The 22,335-nt window shown below is 44.1% G+C and overlaps 1 protein-coding gene across 1 annotated transcript in view; it reads right to left on the bottom strand.

The window, feature by feature from the left end:
• Cdc16 (cell division cycle protein 16) overlaps positions 1 to 22,335 on the bottom strand; it is a 58,812-nt gene that overhangs the window by 18,239 nt on the left and 18,238 nt on the right. The window contains exons 9-13 of the mRNA XM_050178039.3: positions 21,260 to 21,339; positions 17,300 to 17,349; positions 6,118 to 6,188; positions 3,558 to 3,683; positions 964 to 1,116 (exon numbers count right to left, since the gene is read on the bottom strand). Coding sequence (XP_050033996.1) covers positions 964 to 1,116; positions 3,558 to 3,683; positions 6,118 to 6,188; positions 17,300 to 17,349; positions 21,260 to 21,339 — 480 coding nt within the window. The remainder of the gene's footprint in view (positions 1 to 963; positions 1,117 to 3,557; positions 3,684 to 6,117; positions 6,189 to 17,299; positions 17,350 to 21,259; positions 21,340 to 22,335) is intronic.

The raw sequence follows: 22,335 nt of genomic DNA, 5'->3' as shown, positions 1-22,335 counted from the left end.
CTTATCTGGAGTAATCGACATGCGCGAGGCACAGAGCGGTCTCCCATCTCGATGACGCGGGCTTTTAGGGTTAACATTATATCAAAAAACATTCTGCAGTGAAAGCAGCTTACATTTATGTGCAAAAAGCAAGTAAACATGTGTACGTTCGACGATACTATTTATCTTGAAGAAGCAAATCGGCAAATTCCCACTTCTCATGATCTCGGGAAACTGTTTGAGATGTGCAGAGATCTCGGATAAGCTTCAGACAGGCATACATTATATTTCAAATTACTGATATATCGTACTATTTCGGAATCCCCTTAGAGTTCGATATATTCAGCACTGAGTGCAGTACTTAGCAGATTTACTCAATTCCAACACCCACTTTTTGCCAGAAAAATTTATTAAGAAATGACTTGCATCTTAGATTTGAGCACAAAACCAAATTAATAGTAGTGACAAGCTAATATCACTTGCATGAAAATTTTTTTAATGCAATCCAATCCACACACCACTGTAGCTCTAGAACTGTAGAAGCTAAGGCAGCTTTCTGCACACTCCTTAAATTTGTTAGGCTATAGTAATTTTGGACACTGTGGTTAGTCTTCAAAGTCAGAAAAGTGTTTAACAAGTGCTGTATTTCAAATGCTATAGAAGGAACAAAAGAGAAGATTTTCAGGGCTGCTGATAGCGATAAAAAGACCTTCGCTAGCGACAATGAGTGCTGCTAGGTCACAGAAATATCACCATTACTCTCCCTTGTTATGAAAAACTGGTGAGTGAACAATTGTATTTATAATTTCTTGAAGAGTGAAAATCAAACTGTTACAACTGAAGACACTGCAGTTCTCATTTGTAGCTGTGAAAATTGAGAGCACATTAGAAACGATTAAATATGGTTTTCACATGCCATTGTTCTGGGAGTTATGCAGCAGAATTTGAGGAGTATTCTGAATGTAAGAGGAATGCAAGACATACTCTTGATTCTGAAAGGCCACCACACCCATTTCATGGAGCACAAATGGGTCGTTGGGTGCGATAGCCAGTGCCTGGCTGAAGAAGCGCTCCGCTAGCTTCGTGTTGTTGGTCAGGCCATACTCGAGCCCAATGTACAGGAACGGGAGGTGACACCTGGAGGTGAAGAAGTGTACAAGAAAATTACACACCATGCACTATTAATGACGTAACAATTTCCCAATTTCTTTTGAAAATATGTTGCAAAAAGCAGTGACTAGAAGCCTGCTATAGAGGCCATTTATGAGTGGGCTATACATTATGACTAAAGTAAGACCTCCCTATAACAATGTTAAATGGGAGCCGCACTTACCATATTCAATTGTAAGGTGGTCAGAAGAAAAAAGAACTCAGGCAATAAAAAGTAGCTGCCGGCGAATTACTCAAGCTCAGCGGGAAATGCCCGAAATACCCCTGAATAAGTGGAATAATCGTTATGGATTATATGCAAATTTCGCCTTGAGGTGCGACTTCATAGCAGCATAACTCTCGCTCTTAATGCGGCTGTGCAGTGTGGCCGTGCGGCCGTGAAACCACATTTTCAGGTGATATTTGCGCTGACGTGAAGTAACATCTCAAGGTGAAATTCGCATAAAACCTACAATCTAACATCAACGTTAAATTTTTCAAATTCTTGGTGCCGGTTACACCATACAAAAATATGGTACTGCTTCACCTAAGACTTATTATTTGCTACAATTTTAAGTCAGTTTCGCCGCAGTAAAGCCGTGTTATGCGGCGAAGCATACAGAACATATTGCGGTGAAGCATATAAAAAGTAAAAAGGGGGCACCATCAAGGGGCCACTGCTGGTGCTTATGGCTACCCAACACTATCAGCTCAAGAACCCACACTGTATACTGCCTCTACATGCTTTTGGGCCATGCAAGCCACCAGTCGGAAACCTCTCTGTCTGCTACTAATCCAGCTAAGTGCCTAAAATAACTACAAATTTCACCATGTTGATAGCTTGGCAATCTATTTAGACCCTCACTCTAAAGTAGTTGAGTACGACAAGGAAGCTTCAATGACAAACTGGGCTAAAAACTTGGCTTTAGAAGGAGCAAGAAAAATTTCAACGCCAACAAGAAACCTAAATATGTGCCCAACAACGAAAACTCTTAAAGAGGTTCCTTCCATGTCAGCACTGTGGAAAGATTTTGATAAGCACATCAAGCAGCAGCAATTTTGATTTGCTTGTGGCAGCAATTTTCACTGCCACAAGGACAGGTTGAAAGAGATCCTAGTGATGAAATTTTTGGCCAAAGAGAAGAGCCATGTGATTGGTGGTGCAAGCATGGTGCCCACTGTTGCCTTGACTTGCGAAGAGATACCTGCCGATGCTAGACACTAATGTGTCCAGTGAGGTGCTCTTTTCAGTATTGAGATGAATAATGACAGGCAGGAGGGTGTCGCTGCCTCACGAACATGTCAAGCAACTACCTTTCCGTCTTGACAACATTATATAACTGCAATTTCGACACTGTCAAGCAAAAGTGTTGCAGTAGAGAATTTCATTTACCTCAAAGCATAATTTTTCATACATTAGTATTTATTTGCTGAGCAATAAGCTCACACATTTTTTTCGTACCTTTGGTCGGTGAAAAAAATTGCATTTTTGCAAAACCAATAGTATATGTATTTGAAAAATATTTATACAATATTGAATTCAATTCGATTCGCACTTGGTTTTCAACTTTCGAAATCCCTTCGAAATTGAATATTTGATATTCATACACCCCTAGTGTTCACATGAAACTGCCAAGGGCAGGCTGAAAAATTGTCGTTCTTGGCGGCCTTTGGTATATTCATTGTACCTCAGTGCTGCCGACCGAAGCTATCAGGGTGATCATTCGAATCAGACGCATGTGTGTCCACCAGTTGTATTCTAATTATCCAAGGAGGGCCAATCTCACGATCGCAATAACAAAGGTCTCAGCCGATAAAAATGTATGGGCACTGACTGGAACCTTTCAAAGGGGATTGAATTAAAACTGAATTACCCAAGCTGAATTCACAGAAAGGTTTCCAGGTTATTTCAGGCAAGTCTTTTTAATGTGTACCTAAATCTAAGCACACAAGCAATTTCCCTGTCTGGTCCCACTGGAATGTGGCCATTGCCACCAGCATTCAAACCAAACTGTCCTTGGGGATGCAGAATGCCACGACCCTTCAGGCAACCATGACGAGTTCTAACCTAGCAGGTCATACACACACATAAGGGTAAGGAATGAGCCTCCAGAGACTGCATAGACTTGCATGATAAAAAACTTAAGCTATGGAAAAAGTATTTTAAATTGTTTAAAGTGGGTCGCCTAGCAACAAGGTTTGCATGCAAGTGGTCTGATGTGTACAGTGTGATCCAAAAGTAACAGTTTAAGTCAAATGTCTTCATTCCAATATCATAGACACACAGCAAGATGCAGTTCTCATAGAAATTATAATAGAAAGTCAACGGTAAGGACAGAGGAGGGGCGAGGATGGAGAATTTGAAGCTCGGCGCTCAAAAGCTGTCTGCAGATCACAATGATGCTAAGCCATGTAACGGTAGCTCTTACCCTTTTATCAGCTGAAGTGCCTTGAAGTAAGCCGCCATGGCCTGGTCGTGCTCGCTCTCCATGGCAAAGGAGTGACCGTACATAAGCCAGGCAGGACCAAACACTTGGTCCAGCACAGTGGCCTTGCTGTTTGCAAGCATACGAGAATGCATGGCAAAACATGTGCAAACGCATAAACGGTGGGAAAGAAAAATTCCTTAGGCAAAGAATAGCTGCTATGCTTATGCAAAGAAAAGTAAAAGACTCTCTCCCCCATTGCAGTGTCACCGTAAAGAGACAATAAAGAGAAATATTACCTTATGCGCTGTTCATTAAATTACACTGCTGCAGTAGGTAATGCCCACAAAGCACGCACCCCCCACCCTCCCCCTTCACACTTTGAGACAGCTCCCTCATAGTAAAGGAGACTAACCTCACAAGGCATGTTCCTGCACGTCAGTGGTGCTGGAAAACCATCACAGCCGCCATGTTTTGAACATTAACTTTAACAAAAGGTGAAGGAGGCCTGGTATGCTATAAATAAAAGATGCTTAAGTGGCAGCTTTTGCACCTGCCCGAAAATTTTTACACCAGCTTGCAGTGAAGTGGTCTATTTGGACAGTAGGCACACCAGATCATGTCGCTGTTTATTGGTACGAGAGCGATATAGATACTATTGACAGGAAAGACAGAGAGGTCGACCTGAGCTAGTGCGCTCTAGTCTGCTACTCGGCACTAGGGAAGAGGGGGAGGGAACTACTAGGATGGACGATGATGAGGAGAGAAGTGATGAGTGCTTATGTACAATAGGCAGTGGCCCTACTAGAGCCACAGGGCTTTAGTTGTCCACAATGAATTTGCAGTGTCAGGCAATGGGCAAGAATGGCATCTTCCGACAGTGGTTGCCTGCCAACACTGGCTATGAAATTTATCCAATGTCTTTCACAAAGAACAGTATTGCATAGTAAAAAAAAAAAGTACTAAACCCAGCATGTTTAGAAAGCACTTAGCGCATCAAAACAACCCAAATGCAAAAAAAAGAAAATACCTACTCTGAAATCTATGGTGCCACAACTGGTGTACCAGAGAAGAGGGTTGGGTTCAAAGTTCAAGGAACAAAAGTAGTTTGGCTTTCACTTCCTTCCTTAGTAATCAACCTTTTCCCACTGACGGAATGAAATTAAGTTTTGAAAGACCACTGTGCAAGCGTAGAGTGTTTTATTATTACTTTTTAGATCGAATCCCGGCCACGGCGGCCGCATTTCGATGGGGGCGAAATGCGAAAACACCCACCCGTGTGCTTAGATTTAGGTGCACGTTAAAGAACCCCAGGTGATCCAAATTTCCGGAGTCCCCCACTACGGCATGCCTCATAATCAGAAAGTGGTTTTGGCACATAAAACCTCATAATTTAATTTAATTATTACTTTTTAGGTGCCTCTTTAACTGGCTGTTACATTAAGACTGCATTATTGTCAGATTTCTCATGGCCAGCTATGTACAACCGACCACAAGTTTATGGACCACGCAAACATGTGAAGACAACCTTTGTTAGGATCCCCTTCGAAGTGATCAGTTTCACAGTGCATGTGGCATAAGTGTACTGCATGCTTTTAAGAGGTGATAACCCAAACGCACCATCATTCCCTGCAACAGGCCATGCGAAGTGAGCATCACGTTTCGTTCTCGCAGCATCGTATCCCAGTGTCACAGAGCAGCTTGATTTTGTTTTGGTTTCCCACCGCCATCTTAAAACGACGTGTGCAGGATCACTCAGGCCCTACGAGCTCGACACACATCAGTGTCTTGTGCTGCAAGAATTCTTGCCGAGCGGGCACGTCAAAACTTCCCGCCAAAATGCTCTGCCTGTAGAAGCTGCTGACCAAGGCAGAATTCGAGGAGTGCGAACGTAAGCGTGCCGTAGCCGCAAGAACAACAATGCGTCTTTTGAGCCGCTTGTTTCCGACCACATGGGTGCATGTTGGCGTCTCATGCTGCAACGATTGGTGCAACGCTTCACATTACGTTGATGTCAGTTACAATTGAGATTGCCGAATTTTTTGTGACATTGGATCATAGATTTTTAGTACATTTTTCTCCAAAACATAGGAACCAGGCTCTACTTATCTGCTACCTGAGCAACAGTTACCATTTTTTGTAGACTCTCTGTGCAGCTCAAAAGCGCCGTTAGAGTCTTTGTACAAAATTACTTTATGCTGTTTTGCTGTAATTATTTTAAGTTATGCAAATGAATACAAACCAGTCCAACTTGCAAGAATTATAATTTTTTTGCTCCACAGTTGGAACTGTACTGAACCGTTTTCGTTGAACTGGAACGAAAAACTTTCAGTTGGACACTCTGTTCATTCCCCTCCCAACAGCAATGACTATGCACTCCACGTGGCACCACCAATGGCCACCACCTCAATGTCATTACAAGTTTACTAGTACTATGTGGTTGAGGGTATAATGAGGCACTTAAGCTATACCTGTAACTCTACTGTGGATTCATGTGGCACTGAAGGAGCTCTTTTACTGAAACCTCTATTATTCGACGGACAAAGGCAAAGTGCGTACTCACCTAAGGTAACGTCTTGCGGAACCTGCCTTGCCTATCAGATAATAGTAGCACCCGACAGCAAACCACGATATCTGGTGTGAAGGAGAAAATTACACAGATTCAACATTGAAGCTCATTACAGAGACAGATGGTCGCAGCTTCTTAGACATAGAACAAAAGAAATAAGCAACAAAAATAAAACACAACAAGTTCTCTGAACACATGGCAGAACCTGCTTTAGCAGCAACTTATGCCTTGCTTAGTGTCAGATATTATACGCCTTATCAATAAAGAGCTTTTTAAGGGTTCAAAGAACAAAACGAACATAGAAATGACATTAGAGCTTCCAAACAAAGCAGAAATATAACACGCACCTAAATTTTTTAGCAAGAAAAATGCAGCTGTGGGACCACCCAAAGTCATCTTGGAGCAATTTTTGGAGCAAGTAAAATAGTGTTTTGAGGTAATCTGGACCAGATAAAATTGCATTTCAGAGCACCTTGGAGCAGACTAAACTTCATTTCGGAGTCATTTGTAGCAGACAAAATTTCATTCTGAAGCAGTTTGGAGATGGTCAATATGAATTTTAGAGGAATAATGCAACATGGAATATGGCAGCGCACTTCGAAACCATGACAAAACACAGAATAAACTAGTATGACCGGTCTACTGCAACTGTCTTAAGCTAAATTTTATGATTATCTTGAAACTGTCTAGTGTATGCAAATTTTGGCAATGGTGCCTGTAGATTTTTAATTAATTGCAGCAATCAAAAAACACGCATTCTGCAGAAGTGAGTCCGAAATTTCAAAAAGTAGCCCTAGACATTTTTTATAAATATGTTTTTCTTTAACGTCTCGACAGTGTTCATGAAGTGCCTGGAAATGCGCTTCATCAACAGACTGTACAAGGAAGCGAGAGTTATGAAATACTGTGGTTTACGGAAAGCCATTTCTACATAATAGATCAGGGCCAATACAAAGCACCTAATGATAAACTTTCTGGTATAATGTCCAATCTGTTTTCATTCCAAATCCACCATAAGGACTTTGTGATAGATCAAAATGGCCCAGGCCTCGCCCATATGGGCATAAAAACAGATTGGAATAGGTTTAAGTCATACTGGCCCTGGGGACAGAGACGCCCGCCTGCTGAACCCGCTGAAGTGCGTGTCCCTAATATTTAGTTCGCTCACAGTACACTCTGGCTACTTTTATTGTGATTGCAATTACATGGACACTTTGAGCACGTTTCTGCAGTCACCGTGATTTTCCGTATAATGTCCACAGGCGATAACATCGTCACCACATGCAACATGCTCTATGTGCGAGTGAAAGCGTGCAAAGGTGAGCCGACAATGGCGGCTCAATCTCGGGCTCGCAAGGGAGAAAATCGGGACACGAAGCACACCGTCTTTCATCATGCTTAAGGCACTGGAAGGGCGTTCTACTTCAGCAGCTGCTGCATATGGCGCGACTGTCCGGGTCCTATCTTAGAAAGTAATCGGCAATGGGACAGAGCGCACAGTGAGCTTCGTGTGTGCTGTTTTCATCGCTTAGTTCGCGTTGACGCAGGAGGGAGCACGAAGGTCAATTCACTCGCTGCTGCTGCGCTTCTGTCCAGCGTTTTGACAGCGAGTTTTCGCGGTCATCGAGTGAGATGTGTTCATGTTTGCTTGAGCGCGCATGACACCATGCTTGTTAATTTAGTTAGTAAGCTAATATTTACAAGGTTATATGGCCAATAAAACTACTATCCTTACTTAGTATAGCTGTCTAATGATTTGTTATCGCAATTGATCCTTCGCCTTTCAGGCGAAACTGCGACTTTTTCTCATTGTTTTGTGCCTCAGCTAGGGAGTGCTACGCCGCTCGGCCAAATCAACCGTATTCTAGAGCACTCTAAATACAGCCGGCTTGGCATGCCCTGGTCAGTCCTAACAGCATTGACGACAGCAGTGGCTGCGTATGGGTCAGCCACTTGCAGGAAGCGTCAAAAAGTCCAGTTTTACTAGGGAGAAAATTATGGGATACTGCTGGAAGCGCCATCGCACGGCGTGTGGAATGTGAACGGCTGCACTCCTTTGCAAACAAATCAGCTCGCTGTACGCGGCCACTGCTGGAGCACACATGCCGAAGCCGTTCTGGCGCAGCATGGTGCAATTTCGGTCAATTTTCTGTGTTTGGCTGTTTGGTGCAAGCATTTGCATCTTTATCAAAATGGCACAACTGGCACAGGAGTCCCACCCCTGAAAATGTAGTGTCTTTGATTTCGGGAATAAGATGAAAACAGCCAACTTTACCTTCACAGAAGGAAAATTTATTTACACTTTATGACCATCATTAGCACTTTCAGACAACACTTTATCGCTGTCTATGAAGAACATTTCATTCTCTGTATGGTTCATAGCGTGTCTGACGTTCTGAACTTGTCACCTACTCTGCAACTACATTGCAAACAGGATGCCGGCCCACACCTAGGCTAACCACTTCACTACTTTGTCATGCGATGCATGCAATTTTCCAGAATACCGAAAACATGTGACATGGCTTTTTCATCACCTCCTCCCACTGAAAACTTGCAAAGCTGTTCTGTGCACCCCCCCCCCTTTCTAAACGCAGGGTTGCAACAGCTGAAATAGGATCAGCAAATTTTGGAGCAAGAAAAACTTAGTTTTCAAGCAGGAAAATCCAAATTTCGAGCAATATACCAGAGAAGGAAGCTTACCTTTTTTAACAGCAAACAAAAAGATGTGAACATTTAGAGCAACTATTTAGGATTAACCTGAGCAATGTGACACAGCTACAAACAATTAAACTTCAGTGCAATCGTGCCTTAGCTTCAGTCAACAAGATACTACAAAAGTGACTAATAAATTCTGCAGAAACCCTTGAGGTGTGGTGAATTTGTACCAACCTGCAGAGGAGGTAGATCTAAATGCTTAAACTATTCATAGGATCGAGCAAAAAAACAAAGCTATGAAAAATAAACTTGGAATAAAAACTGCAAACAAATTTTTTATTTGTACTCCGAAGTACTCTTACACATGACTAGCCCAAACTTATATATCAAACAGCTCTTCCACCTGAAAAACAACTTGCAAGCGCAACATCAGACGCGTAATGCGAAGACGTGGGATCGTTCCCCACCTATGGCAAGTTGTTTCTTCATCCACTTTCATTGCCATTAATTTATCATTTCTTTAATTCAATTAGTAAGTACAAGTAATTTCCCCTATGTTGTCCTCGGTGTCTTTGTTTGTTGGCTTCTCATGATATGATTAATAAATATCTGGCCCCTCGGTTAATCCCCTTTCTTCTTGTTCTTAACTACAGCTTATACATGACTAGTACAGATGTCATTGACATGCCACCAATGCTTTGCCTTTTTCAACATTTTCTTTTCAAGTTCCCAATGTTTTTTTTAAGTGTGTGCTATAGGCTTGCATTTCCTTTCGTTAAGAGCCACTTTCTACCTTCTTCATGTCTTTGCTTCACACCTAAGCTGATAATTTTCTCAGCACTAGTGAGCAATGCCTTGCTGGCCACCACTTGGTCCTCTAAAGCTCTCTTCTCTGCTTCAAGAGTGGCTGCTCTGGAGCAGGCTCTTCTATTGCCTTCCGCTTGCTTGTGCTTTCTTCAGCACTCATCCCCTGTGCACACTTCGCACGAGGCTGCTTCACACTCCTCAAAAGGCCAAGGCACCTTATTTGCATCACCATCACAGCGCTGAAGGAGATCCGTAACATGGCTCATTCCATTAATGCTAGAAATTCTCAGCGAGCTTCATACATCTAAATGGTGCTTATCTTTACTGAAGCCCCATTCTAGGTCAGCACTGCTGTGGGGTAGAGAAAGAAGTGCTTTTATGAATCTAGAAACCAGGGGGCGAGTCCACGGCCATTACAACAGATTCGCATACAACACACTTTCAAATATAACAGGCTATAGTTCTGACTTCGTTTAGTCTGCCTATATTATTAATGCAACCAATTCTGCTTTTAACAGAGCTGGCTATTTTGGACGAGTGGCTACACCAGACCTATTTTGCTACATATTTTGTTTGGACAGTGTAAATACAATGTACCTTGCTGCGGCGATGTGTGCATGAAGCAGTATGCTGCACGCAACTCTTTCTGGCCACTTGCAGAATTTGCAAAAATGCTCTTTTTTCTTAAGGGACAAACACACTAACGACAAGTTTCTCGCAATGGCATGCCGCACAACACCCTGCCGCAGAGAGTTTTTACGTCGACTCCACAAGCGGACCACCGCCGTCCACAGCTGACGGCTCCCAAGTGAACACACTTCATCCATAGGACATCCAGATCCCGTCCCAATGCCCGTGCACCGTTTCGGATAGAAATGGGACATCCACCAGACATTCATCCTACCACGGACGTCCCTAGGATATCCCACATGGACATGTTTCAGATATTCTACCATGGATGTCCCAAGGATATTGCATGCGGACCTTTTTTGGCATACACGTAAATATTTGTGCTCCAAGCAACTTTGTCTTAGAGTTTCCTCGTCAGGGAATTATATGTTTTCTTGCATGTTTCGCCCTCCTTCAAGTGGTCTATGCCTTAGTAGAGAAGGCACTTTGGTGGCTCAGTGCTTGGAAAAAGATTTTACAGTTATAAATATACTCTCACACAATTATGTTTATCTATAACTTCAACACTTGCAAAAGCACTCATTAAGAGGTGTGTGACACTGTTGCCAGGGGACACCTGCATGTATTCATTCCTAGTAGACTACATGCAGGATTTTGCCTCAATCAATTACCAACGCAATATGTACACAAAAGCTGCCACAGTCAGGTTGTACATATCAAGCGATCAAGTCAAGCTTATGCACTTGCAAAATATTTTCGTGTATAGTCATACAAATATACTAAGACTATAAGTTCACCAGACTGATAACATAATTTTCCTGATCTTAGAACCTACTTAAAAGCAAATACATGGGAAATGAAAACAGAACTAAGCATAAAAACTGAACAAGAAACCAAGTCAGCCGTGCATAACATTTGCCTGTAAGCTCCCCGAGACCACTGTCCTACTTCTTTGATGGCTCCTGTATGTCTTCACATCCTGATCTGCAGCTAAGAAAATCTCGTCCATTACTCATGCTTCACTGTGCCCGCTCTGCTCTGTCATATCGCTATCAAAGGGGATAGCATAGATAGAGATTTAGATAACTACATGAAGTAAGGTTCATAGTTTTATTGCCCGCATATGTTGCAGTAAACATTTGCTTACTAATTAAAAGAACAAGCATGGTGTCACGCGCACACAGGCTAACGTGAACAGATATCATTTGTCAACCATGAACACTTGCTGTCACAATGCTGGCGTAATAAGGAGCGCAGGAAAAAGGGAGCAAATGCTTTGTGCAGCCTTTCACTTCAACATGTCTGCAAAACTTGAGATCATGCAGCCACAAGGCATGCAGGAAGACAGCACGCATGAAGCCACCAGCCATCTCGGTTCATCCTGAGCCTTTGAGGCAGATTATCTACAATCTAAAATGTGTAGGCTGCTTATGTACAGGCCACAGCCAGGCCATATGAGGAGATGCGTGCTCCCCTGTGTCCTCCCCAACACACACTAGTTCAGGTTACAACGCGCACCCCCCCCCCCCCCCCCCCCCCCGCATGCTGTTCTTCAACAGTGGGCATGCAGGATGGTACACATCAATCCATGACCCTTCTCGGTTTGCCCTCTCACACTGTCCCTCACACCTGCAGCATACAGCATGCCGGGATGTTCTGGCCCTTGGCCTTTGTACGGAACATCATGGCGGCGGCAAAAATTTGCCTTGAGTGTTCGTACAATTGCTATCACAATACAAATAGTCGTCCAATGAAGCATCGGTCCAGCAGTGGTAAGCAAGCACACAACTATACTCCATCTTGCCAGCCCCGTAAAGTGCAACGAAAGCTAATGGTCCTATCAGTCTATTAGAAATGAGAACCAGAAATGTTCCAGCAGAGTTTGCTACTGGTTGCCTTCCATGTGACATTGAGTGAATGGAAGCTTGACAGAAGGATCAATTGCACAATGGATGAGCTGTCCTCTTTTTCTTGAAATGCACCATCAGCTGTCATTACTAAATGGCTGACTTTTTATTCACTGCTCAGAATCGGTGAGACAAGTATTTATGTCAATAGTAATGTATTGTAAACTTTCTTTTAATTTGACTGCAGCTAATCCGATTTTTCGCTTAATTTGATTCTGACCAAAGGCCCCGGCAAGCACATGGACATTTATATGCACCAACACTTCTGTTATTTCAATCCTGAAATTAGCCCTCGCAGGATAATTTGAAATTAACCGGACAGCATGAATGCACCTGATCCCAAACTGTGACACCAAGGCTGCAGTGTCAGTCTTAACTGGCAGCGCTAGAGGCCAGTGAATTCATTGAAGATACGTCACCTTTCACTGAAAATGCATATGTTTAGCCTTCTTGCGGAAAATTTTTAATTGAAGATGGTAGCTAGCAATTAATGACTAGCATATCTACCCCTTACTAATGTAGAAAGTTTCTTTTTTTGATGCAAACTGGTTCGAAAATTGCCTGCTCAGTGCAAATGAATAGAAAACTGTGTTTGCAACAGCATGCTGTCAGAGCCAGTGTCATTTCCATTGTCATCATAAGAAGGCGGCAGCGAAAGTTCTCGAACGGGATGGTGGTGATGACGCACCACTCTCAGTCTTTGATCACATATGTTCATTCAAAATTTCAGCTATTTCACGTGATAAGCTGGTGGCAACAAGGTCACAACAGGTGTCTTTGCCAATCCCCAGAACTGCCTGCATCACGGGACGAACTAGCAAAGCAGTTAGCCTGGGCTTCAGCCGCAATCCCTTTTGTAATTGTTGTGGAGTTGTTCGATAAATCCACGATATCAAATGTGCAATGGACCATTCGGAGGACATATTGTGGTCCACAGACAATGATAAAGTGCTGTCTGAGAGTGACGACGGACATTAAGCGTAAATATAGATTTCTGATCTGTGAAGATTCACTCATTTCATCTTTCTTTGATGGCCAAGATAATGTGGGTATGCATTAGATTTCTATTGTTTTAGAAGCTCCTATGTCACTTCTACCTTAGTTTTCTACTTCAAGCACATAAAAAGTGGGGGCCAAAGGATTGAAGGTCACACTCGAGTCTGGCAAATACAGTCGCCGACCGACAATTCGAACTCAACGGGGACCGCAAGAACGTCCCAATAATCGGGAGTCTGAAATCCAGAATTCGTCCAAAAGTTAGTGAAATTATTACACAACTGTCCAAAAAAGGCGCGCCGTATTCTCGGATTGTCACTTTCGGAGATACGTTCAATTTCGTGTGAGGATAGCACAAAATGCATTGGCGTTAGGAGCATTCTTGACATAGCGCCAAACACGCTACTTTTCGCTTGCCTAGCACAAGACACTTCAATGCCGACCAACAACGGCACACTTGGCAAAGTGCCAAGCATGCCATCTTATCACTGTGCAGAAATGCTGCCCCCATCGACGCACCCGGTGCCAGTAACGTAAAATGTTCCGAAATGAAAGTATCTTTGAAAAGTGATCCAGCCGCATGCGTACGGGAGACTCCGAAACCACTATGTCAGATCCATTGAGAAATACTATGTCGTGCCATCTGCCGTGATCAGCAGAACCCGTATATCGCAGATAATTCAAGCATGTTTTCAGGCATTTGAGATATACAAAATTGGCTAAGACTGACTCTACTGACATGCCTTGCGCTACCCACCACCAAAAGAAAAAAAATTTGTCATGCTAAAGGAAGAGAGAAAAGTGATGAGAAGGTTTGCAGTATCATGCAAACAATAAACGAAAAAAAAAAGTACGTAGCAGCAGCTGTTGCAAAGTTCACATACAGAGTTTCATGAAGTAAAAAAGGTTGTAGTTTAGGTCCATTTATTTCTTCTACATTTGCACTTACATTCGTTTTCCCGTGTTTCCATTTGCACTCCTGTAGATCACGAGCATGTATTCGCAACTACTAAATTGCAAGTATTGCAACTGCGGCGACAAAAGAGCCGTCAATAGCTTTCCCGCGCAAAGTATACAAACAACTTCTAACTGATCGCAGATGCATTCGCTGTAGCAAAAAGGAGGCATCGTATAAGCGCTTTCCAACCATAGAGCAAGGTCGTTTCCAAGGTCGCCTATTTTACGCGCGGCTCCGAACCATATTGTTCTGGCAGCTCGTCTCACCACTCTGAGGATTTGCCCTTTGAGCAAAAGTGGGCGGCGCTTCACGTTCGGAAAGACTTGTACACCTACGACTGCTCCCATATGCAGATACGACTGCCCTTGGCCAAAACATTCCAAGGCCTTGACTTTCTAGCAATACATTTTATGCTATTCCTTTTCCCACGTTTTGCCCCGTATCAATGATCAGAGGGACACTCTGCACAAGTTATCAATAGGATCAGTTGGCCATGAACAGTGTACAATAAGAGTGACATAGAATGAAGTGGAAGGTATCGCTACAAATAAACAAAAGTAGTCAATGCATTTACTGAATTCTCATCGGCAGCTACTAGATCGACTAGGCTTCGCTAGTTTCGGTTCCATAGATGATCATGCTGGTAACGTCTCAAAACAAAAATATCACTATTCCTGCTTGACTTGGTGGCCATATTAACACATGGTCATGCAGTCAGAGCCCGAATCATCGCACAACATGCTGTAAGGTGTCCGAAATTTTGATCGTCCCTATACATTAAGTGTGTGGGCCTAGTGGTGGTGCCATGGGGCTTTCCGAATAATCAAGCATGTCCAAATAAGCACTCGTTGACTATGCTGCCAAATGAAGCAGAGGTGCGTTCGAGTGTTTTTCCTGCCTCTCTTTTAATCTGACCTGCTGGATATTTCGATCAACATTCCTGGTCCTGTTAGATAAAACTAACGGAAGTTGATGGCATGTACAAAAATTATGCAGATCTCAAGCACTGTGGGAATCGGAGTAAGAGCAAGCAGGCAAAGTGGTGCAAAGAGAGGCTGGACATTTCAGTGATAAACGCGTCCCTCATCCACAACAGTGGACCTAGCACGGGCAAGCGTAAATTTTATTCAGCATTAAAATGTGTTGACTCACAAGGCACAACGTCCTCAACATTGTACAAACATGACACATCACTACGATGCAATGACATACCTGCCAACCCAGGGAACACAAAATTTGGGAGATTTGCCAAGCAAGAAAAAAAATTGCCGACAAAAAAAAAAAAAGCCTTTTCGTTTTTCTTTTGGGGGGGGGGGGGGGTCACAGCAATGACAGAAAAAAATTCTGAATTGCTGCCAGTAAAGTTATTTGTCATCTCAGCAATCATACTGTGGTGGGAGGTGATGTGTGTGCACGTGTATAATTAAGGAACACGTACCATATATCCAGTGACAGTGGCCCATTTGCACTTTTACTATACTTCACTGCATGACAGTGCTGTATTACGGCAAAGCTGACTTAAATGAACCACTCATTAGGCAACGCATGTTTCAATATGAACTGAGTGAGTCCTATACTCGCTGCGCACGAAAGACTTGGATTTAAATCCAACTTCTGCTACCTTGCACATAAGGCGAACGCCGTAGTTGTGACTGCATGCCAAATTTTTTTTAATTATTATTATTTCATGAATATTTCATTTCTTTGTTTTTTTTTCCCTTTTTGCAGTAGATTAGGGGCGGCTTTTCGGGAGATTTACAGTCGGATCTGTGCAATCGGCAGTATTGGTCAGAATTTGGGAGTCTCCCAGACAAATCTGGAGAGTTGGCCGGTATGCAAAGAGATGTGCAGTGAATTTCGGAGATGAACGTGTTCCATAACTTTTAGTATCTTCATCAACTAGCAGATTCAGGTGCTCACATTTTAGAAGTAAACTGCCACTATAGAATGGCGCCTAACGCAACAAGCATGTCAAAGCAGTGGCTTGCTTGAGGGAGATGCATAAAGGTGCTTTATTCTCCCTTTTAGGCATGCGTCTGTAAGTATGCATCTGTGGCTAGAATACTGGGGCTTCTGTGCTGGAGAATCCAGGTATGAAACCAACCATCAGAAATGTAATTTCTCTTATTATTGAGCGACAGATTCCACTCACCGTCGATAAGTACACGTGGAGTGTGCTCGCAGCAAGTCGAGAGCAGTCAGAAACAGACACCAAAGTGGAGGGACTAGGCTAAGAAAGCTTCGCTTTAATAACGCACCAGTTTTCTTGTACGACAACAACACTTTAATGTTGTTGTTCTGTCTTGTACCGAATACACAACTTGGAAAAGTAGACATAAGATAATGCCAATACCAAACAAAATTGAGGCTGTGTTCTGCTATGGCAATGTGCAAGCAACTATACGTGCTTGAAAAAGATTTCGAAACAAGCTAAAGTTGTCGCACCTCCAGTATGAGCAACAAATCTCATAGCAGCAACAAAAGCTGGCTTCTCATAAATACATATACAGTGGTACAAAAAAAGCCACAGTTTCACCCAAAAGGTGAAGCATCGATTGCAATAGCAAGTTAGTAGACTGCTATTCAAGGTAACAATAGTAGTTTTATCAGCCTTATAAACTTGTAAACATTCACTTACTAACTAAATTAACAAGCATGGCAGCATGCAGGCACAGACAAACATAAAAACACCTCACACGATGAGCAGGGACACTCCCTGTCAAAACACTGCCGCATGGAAGTGCAGCAGCAGCAGCAGCAAGCGAATCAACCTTCCTGCTGCCTCTTGCTTCAATGAAAACTAAGTGGAGAGAACACAGAGCACACGAAACTATCAGCCCTCGGAGCACTTAGGCTCTGCACTCATCACAGATTGCTTTCAAGATTGGGCCCGCGTAGCCGCACTCGCTCGCGCCATATGCAGCCACCGCCGTAGTAGAAACACTCTCTCCTCCCCAACCCCACTTGCTTTGCGCACGCAATCACAGGCAGCAAGCTTTCTCCCCACCTTCCTCCGTTGCATGCGTGAGATCAAGCCACCATACTCAGCTCACCCTTGCACACTTTCACTCACACCTACAGCATACGGCGCATGGCCACCGTGTTATCGCACTTGCACTTTATACGAAGCATCATGACAATGCTAATGACGACGACGATGGCGGAAATGTGCCTGGGCAGTCCATCTAATTGCTATCAGAATAAGAAAAAAAAGCGCACTTACAGCATTTTCGGGATACATATCCACAAGCTTGTGAGCCAGGTGGAACAGATCTGTCAAATACAAACCACAGAAGGTTGGCCATTAAAGAAGCACTGCAAACAGTGAGATCACGATTAAACATTGGCTGCAAGGCTTACCATTACCAAGGACCGCACAAAGACTAGTGAAAAAAGAAATTGAAGGCTTAACATCACTAGCAAGCAATGACTGAAGTCCTTGATTGACAAACTCTAAGAGTAGGTTTGAAGATCAATATATGGAAGCCTACACTCTAAAAAAAAAAGCTTGCACCTTTGGGGCTTAACATGTCCCCAAGCAATGACTGTCATATATCTTAAATGCCACTCCTTTCTGTAATGGTGCATGCCCTGTACTCCTAGGTCAAGAACAACATGTTATCAGTATGACATAGCATTCTTGGCAGAAAAGTAGCGAGCACAGAGCTTTCAAAAAAGGAAACGCAAGCAATACAAGTGACATTTACTGTATGGGCATAGGATGCACCCCAAAGAGTGCAAACTTTTCTTTTAGAGTGTAAGGTAAAGTTAATAATCTGCCAAGAGGACAAGAAATTGCGATTGGTTGTCAGCCTCTGGAAGGTGTTAAACAGTACATATATCTAGACCGGTTATTTAAAGCAGACACAGAGCATACGAAAGAAACTTCCAGAAGAATAGGAACAGGTTTGAGCATATACGGCAGGCATTCTGAGTGTCATAACCGGCAGCTTACTGCTATCCTGGAAAGGAAATACAGTCAAACCAACTTATAACAATATTCAAGTGCCACAAAAATTCCATTGTTATAACCGATAATTGTTATAACCGGGTTGCATGACAAAAACAAAATAGGGGGATGGCAGAGCTGTTGTGAGGAAACTATTATGGCGGGGAGGCCCAGTGCCCTTCCCCACCACCTTCCTCCATCCGGCTGCTGATTGTGTTCACTCATTTAACTGCTTCCTGGGCGCTCCGATCGTGTGTAACAAGCCACGGCTGTCGGCGTTAAAGAATGGCACTGCTATAACATGCAAAGAAGGGTCACGGGTGGCAAGCGATATGCAAGCACTACCGAGGCATCACTTTGGTGGCCGCAGAAGGGGCCTTTTAAATAACTGCAAGAAGGCTGCCGTGGCCGCCTGTCAGCTTGAGAAATCCAGAAGAAACGCTGAGGAAAGATTGCCACAAGCATCTCGCCGCGTACTTCTCTCTGGCATGCACGAGAAAACCCTATGTCCGTCAGCCTTGCATGCTTTAGGCGAAGCTTGCCGACATCTTTCTCCAAGGCATCCAGGTGCTCCACGTAGTGCAGCGGAATGTTGCTCACGAAAATGAAGCCCTAGGGGACTGAATCGATCTGCCAGCCCTCCTGTGAGGACAATGTTGAGGCAGCCTGCCCTATTGCATCATCGCTGACGCAAGCACGTTCGCGACGATCGCCTCATCGGTTAGAAGCACATAGTTTCCAAATCTATAGCCGTGTGCTTTTTTTTTTCACTGGCAACGCTTTGCATTGCCGATGATCAGCGGGTGGATCAGCCATCTTCCATTTCGGCGGAAAATCAAACGAGGCTCAGAAACAGCGCGGCCAAGAACGATTTTGACACAACCAACAAAGACGAACGCGAGTGGTTATGCTGTTTGCTGAAATGCGCTGAATGAGGAGCCAGCGAGCAACATGCGAGCAATTTGCGAGCAGCACCGTTGGCGCAGTCCATTCTTGTTATGGAGGGTGGGGCGGCGCAGAGGTATGGGTGCAGCCCGTTCGTGTTTGGAGGGGTAGAAGGGAAACGGGAGAGAGACGCGCCGAGATGGCTGGAAAGTGAGTGCGCGGCGGCTGTTGCAGCAGCGGCCCGTCGTGCAATGGCTCGACTTTCTTGTTTTTCTTTTTTTTTTCTTTTCAAGGATTTCGCATTTCACTACCTTTCGGCTCGGACACCCAGAAGTCAGACTTCATTGTTATAACCGATAATGTGGCATCTGGGCATTGTAGTAAGCAGGCTATCTCACCAATTAAAACATACAAAAGTTGACAGTACAGCAGTTTCTCATTGTTGTAACCAACATATTGTTAAACTCGGTATCGTTATAAGTAAGTGTAGTGTTTTCGTGGGGGAAACCGCAGCCGAAGGAAGAAGGCGTAAACAAAACCAAATGTGGTTTATTCCATGACGGCTCGTAGTGGAATGCAGCCCCATGTCTGGTCTTCCCTCAAAGCCAGACTGGTGTCAGCACAACGCCAGACAAGATAGAAGCACTGATGAAAGTGTCCGCACCCACAGGCAAGCAGCAACTACAATCATGACTGGGCTAGTATAACAAGCTGTCGTGATAGTCGCGCTGCCGCTATCGCTCTAGCGGCGATGATAACACAACAGTAAGTTCAACTGTATGCCCAATCATTGCATTCTACTGGTATGAAAATATGGGGCAGAAACTTGGAGGTTAACAAAGAAGCTTGAGAAGAAGTTAGGGACCACACAGTGATGGAACTAACAATGCTAGGCGTAACGTTAAGCGACAGGAAGACAGTGGCACGGATTAGAGAACAAACAGGGGTGACCAATATATTCTAGCTGATATTACGAGGAAGGAGTTGGGCATGTCACGTGATGTATGGAGGAGATGGCCTATGAGAGTAACAGGTGCCAAGGAAAGGGAAGCGCAGCCGAAGGGGGCAGAGAAGTAGGTGGTGTGAAGAAGTTAGTAAACTTGCAGGCGTAGAATTTCGGTGGCTGATGCAAGACTGAGGAAGAGAAAACATTTATTAAAATAGAGGGAAACTACAGGGTCCTTTCGCGGGCCATGGGTACAATTGGAGTCCTCAGTCCAGGAACCCATGAGTCGTGACTGCCCAGCATGCTCTCACAACTAGATAAAGCTGGTCTTGGGACTCGATGCGAGGTTTCCCACTCTTGTGTAGTGGGGTGTGCGATTGTAAGGTTGGCACTCATGAGCTGGCACACCCAAGTGGCGCCGTAGAGCGTGGCCGAAGCATTGCAATCAGGGCATTTTCGGGTATTGTGTGGGTTGCATGGCGTGACATCGTGTGCGATACGGGAATGTGTTTGCCTGTACCTGCCTCCCCAAAACTGCTTCAGCGTGTGTGAAAGAGTCGCGCGGTGGGGGGATATTTTCTGCGCGGCAGTCTGTAGCGCTGAAGTATGGCGTGAAATTGTTTCGGGATGGCTTCCGAACTCTCCTCATCATGGTTGAGTCACTGTGAAGCTCGGCGAGTGTACCCTCGAGCCAAGGCATGGGCCTTCAGGTTCCTAACAAGAAATCCCCGTCCGGCTGTCCATGCTATTGTGGCCATTTCATAAAGCGGTTTTTAATATGGAGATCGTTCTTCACAAAATTCTACCAGCAGCATATTTATGTCATACTTCGTGCGAGTCCATGATTATCGTGACGTGCTCTCTTTGGGGGTCTGTGAGCCTGGCTATGGCCGCCTCTTTAGCTCGTGAGGTGTCTATGCACTGTATTGTTGCTGCGGTGATCTCATGGAGGGCGTAGTCCATGGCGCTGACGTCGTGGGCGCGTCCGTCCTTGTACCTCGCCACGTCCGTGTACCACATGCCGTGAGAGTTGGCATACTCTTTTTGTAATGGTCGGCGGCTTCTGTTGTGTTCGGGATGCACGTTTCTGGACGCCTGCACAACGCAGACGCTCACAAATGACCGAGGGCATGCGTTCCTTTCGCACCCTTTCGTTCAGTGGCGTAGGGTGGCCTAAGTGTCATAGGACAGCTCTTCCCAGCTCTGTGAACGCTAAACGCTCCCCCTGACTCGCCCGCTGCGCCTCTATCAGTTCGCATATTGTGTTGTGTATGCCAAGCTCCTCCAGGCGTTTGGTGGAGATCCCCGGCATGCCTGTTTATAGGATGTTTATATACAAAACAGGCTGCTGGGAGAGGCCTTTGTCTTGCAGTGGGACAAATTAGGCTGATGATGTGGCTTACCATTAGATTTTCCAAGCTCCATCAGGCAAGATATGTGGACAGGCAGGCATTCCATGAGATAAGGGTCTCTACTAAGCACCCTGCAATAAAGACAACATGGCAAGTATTGGCACATGCTAATCTTACGCAGGAGTAATTTTCATCCGGTCCAAGTAATGCCATCTGATAATAACAAGCACGACACATGATCTCCTGAGTTCATACTGAATATCATGATTCAAAATTAAAGGAAAGTTCCATGAATTTTAAGGACGATAGTGAGAAACTGAACAACGCTAGTACAGACTTTATTCAGACACTTGCATACACAGTCACTAAAATCTCCCTTATTTCTGCAATGATTACGGTCCCACAACACCATTTTTCTTCAAAATATATATATATATATATATATATATATATATATATATATATATATATATATAGCAAAGAATCTTTTTTTGGCTCATGCCAGGCATTTTGTGGTATGGGTTCCTGTCTCGCACTGTTTCAGGCCTCTTCAAAAAGCAAAAATGGAAGTGTCCCATAGCGAGATCGAACCATGGCCCCTCAGCATAACAGCCCAATGCTCAAATTAATAGGCCACCACTGTACACACACTTTTCTCCTGCCAGTGGCAACGACTGGCATCTGCGTTACGTCACATACCACAAGCTAGAGCAAGTGCGTCCAACAAAACATTAGCCTGCGCCAGTTTCAATCAGCCACAGACTATCATGTCTGTGTGCACACCATTGCATAGCAACCAGTTGCTTATAAAAATGAGAGCACTCCAGTTTCTACCACTGTTCGCTGGCAGAAGCTCAAAAATTTTCGTGACAATATGGGAGCTGACAGCTTGCTTGCAGATGCTCATCCATCCAAGTGCTACAGAAATTGATTATGCTGATCCTACGCAGACAGTAGTTTTGTTTGACGTTGGGAGACATTTGCACGTGCAAAATTGGCACGTGTGATTCAACCACATGCATTGAAGTCGGCAAGCAAGCTGATGCACACAACCTCCGAGATCGCTGCGTGTAATTTTATCAGACGGTTGATGTCAAGGTTAAGAAAAGACTGCAGGCTTCTGGACT

The sequence above is a fragment of the Dermacentor andersoni genome, chromosome 5, assembly GCF_023375885.2.
Source record: "Dermacentor andersoni chromosome 5, qqDerAnde1_hic_scaffold, whole genome shotgun sequence".
NCBI classification, from domain to species: Eukaryota; Metazoa; Arthropoda; class Arachnida; order Ixodida; family Ixodidae; genus Dermacentor; species Dermacentor andersoni.
The sequence above is the reverse complement of the archived record's forward strand: the minus strand, read 5'-3'. Positions and strand labels throughout refer to the sequence as shown.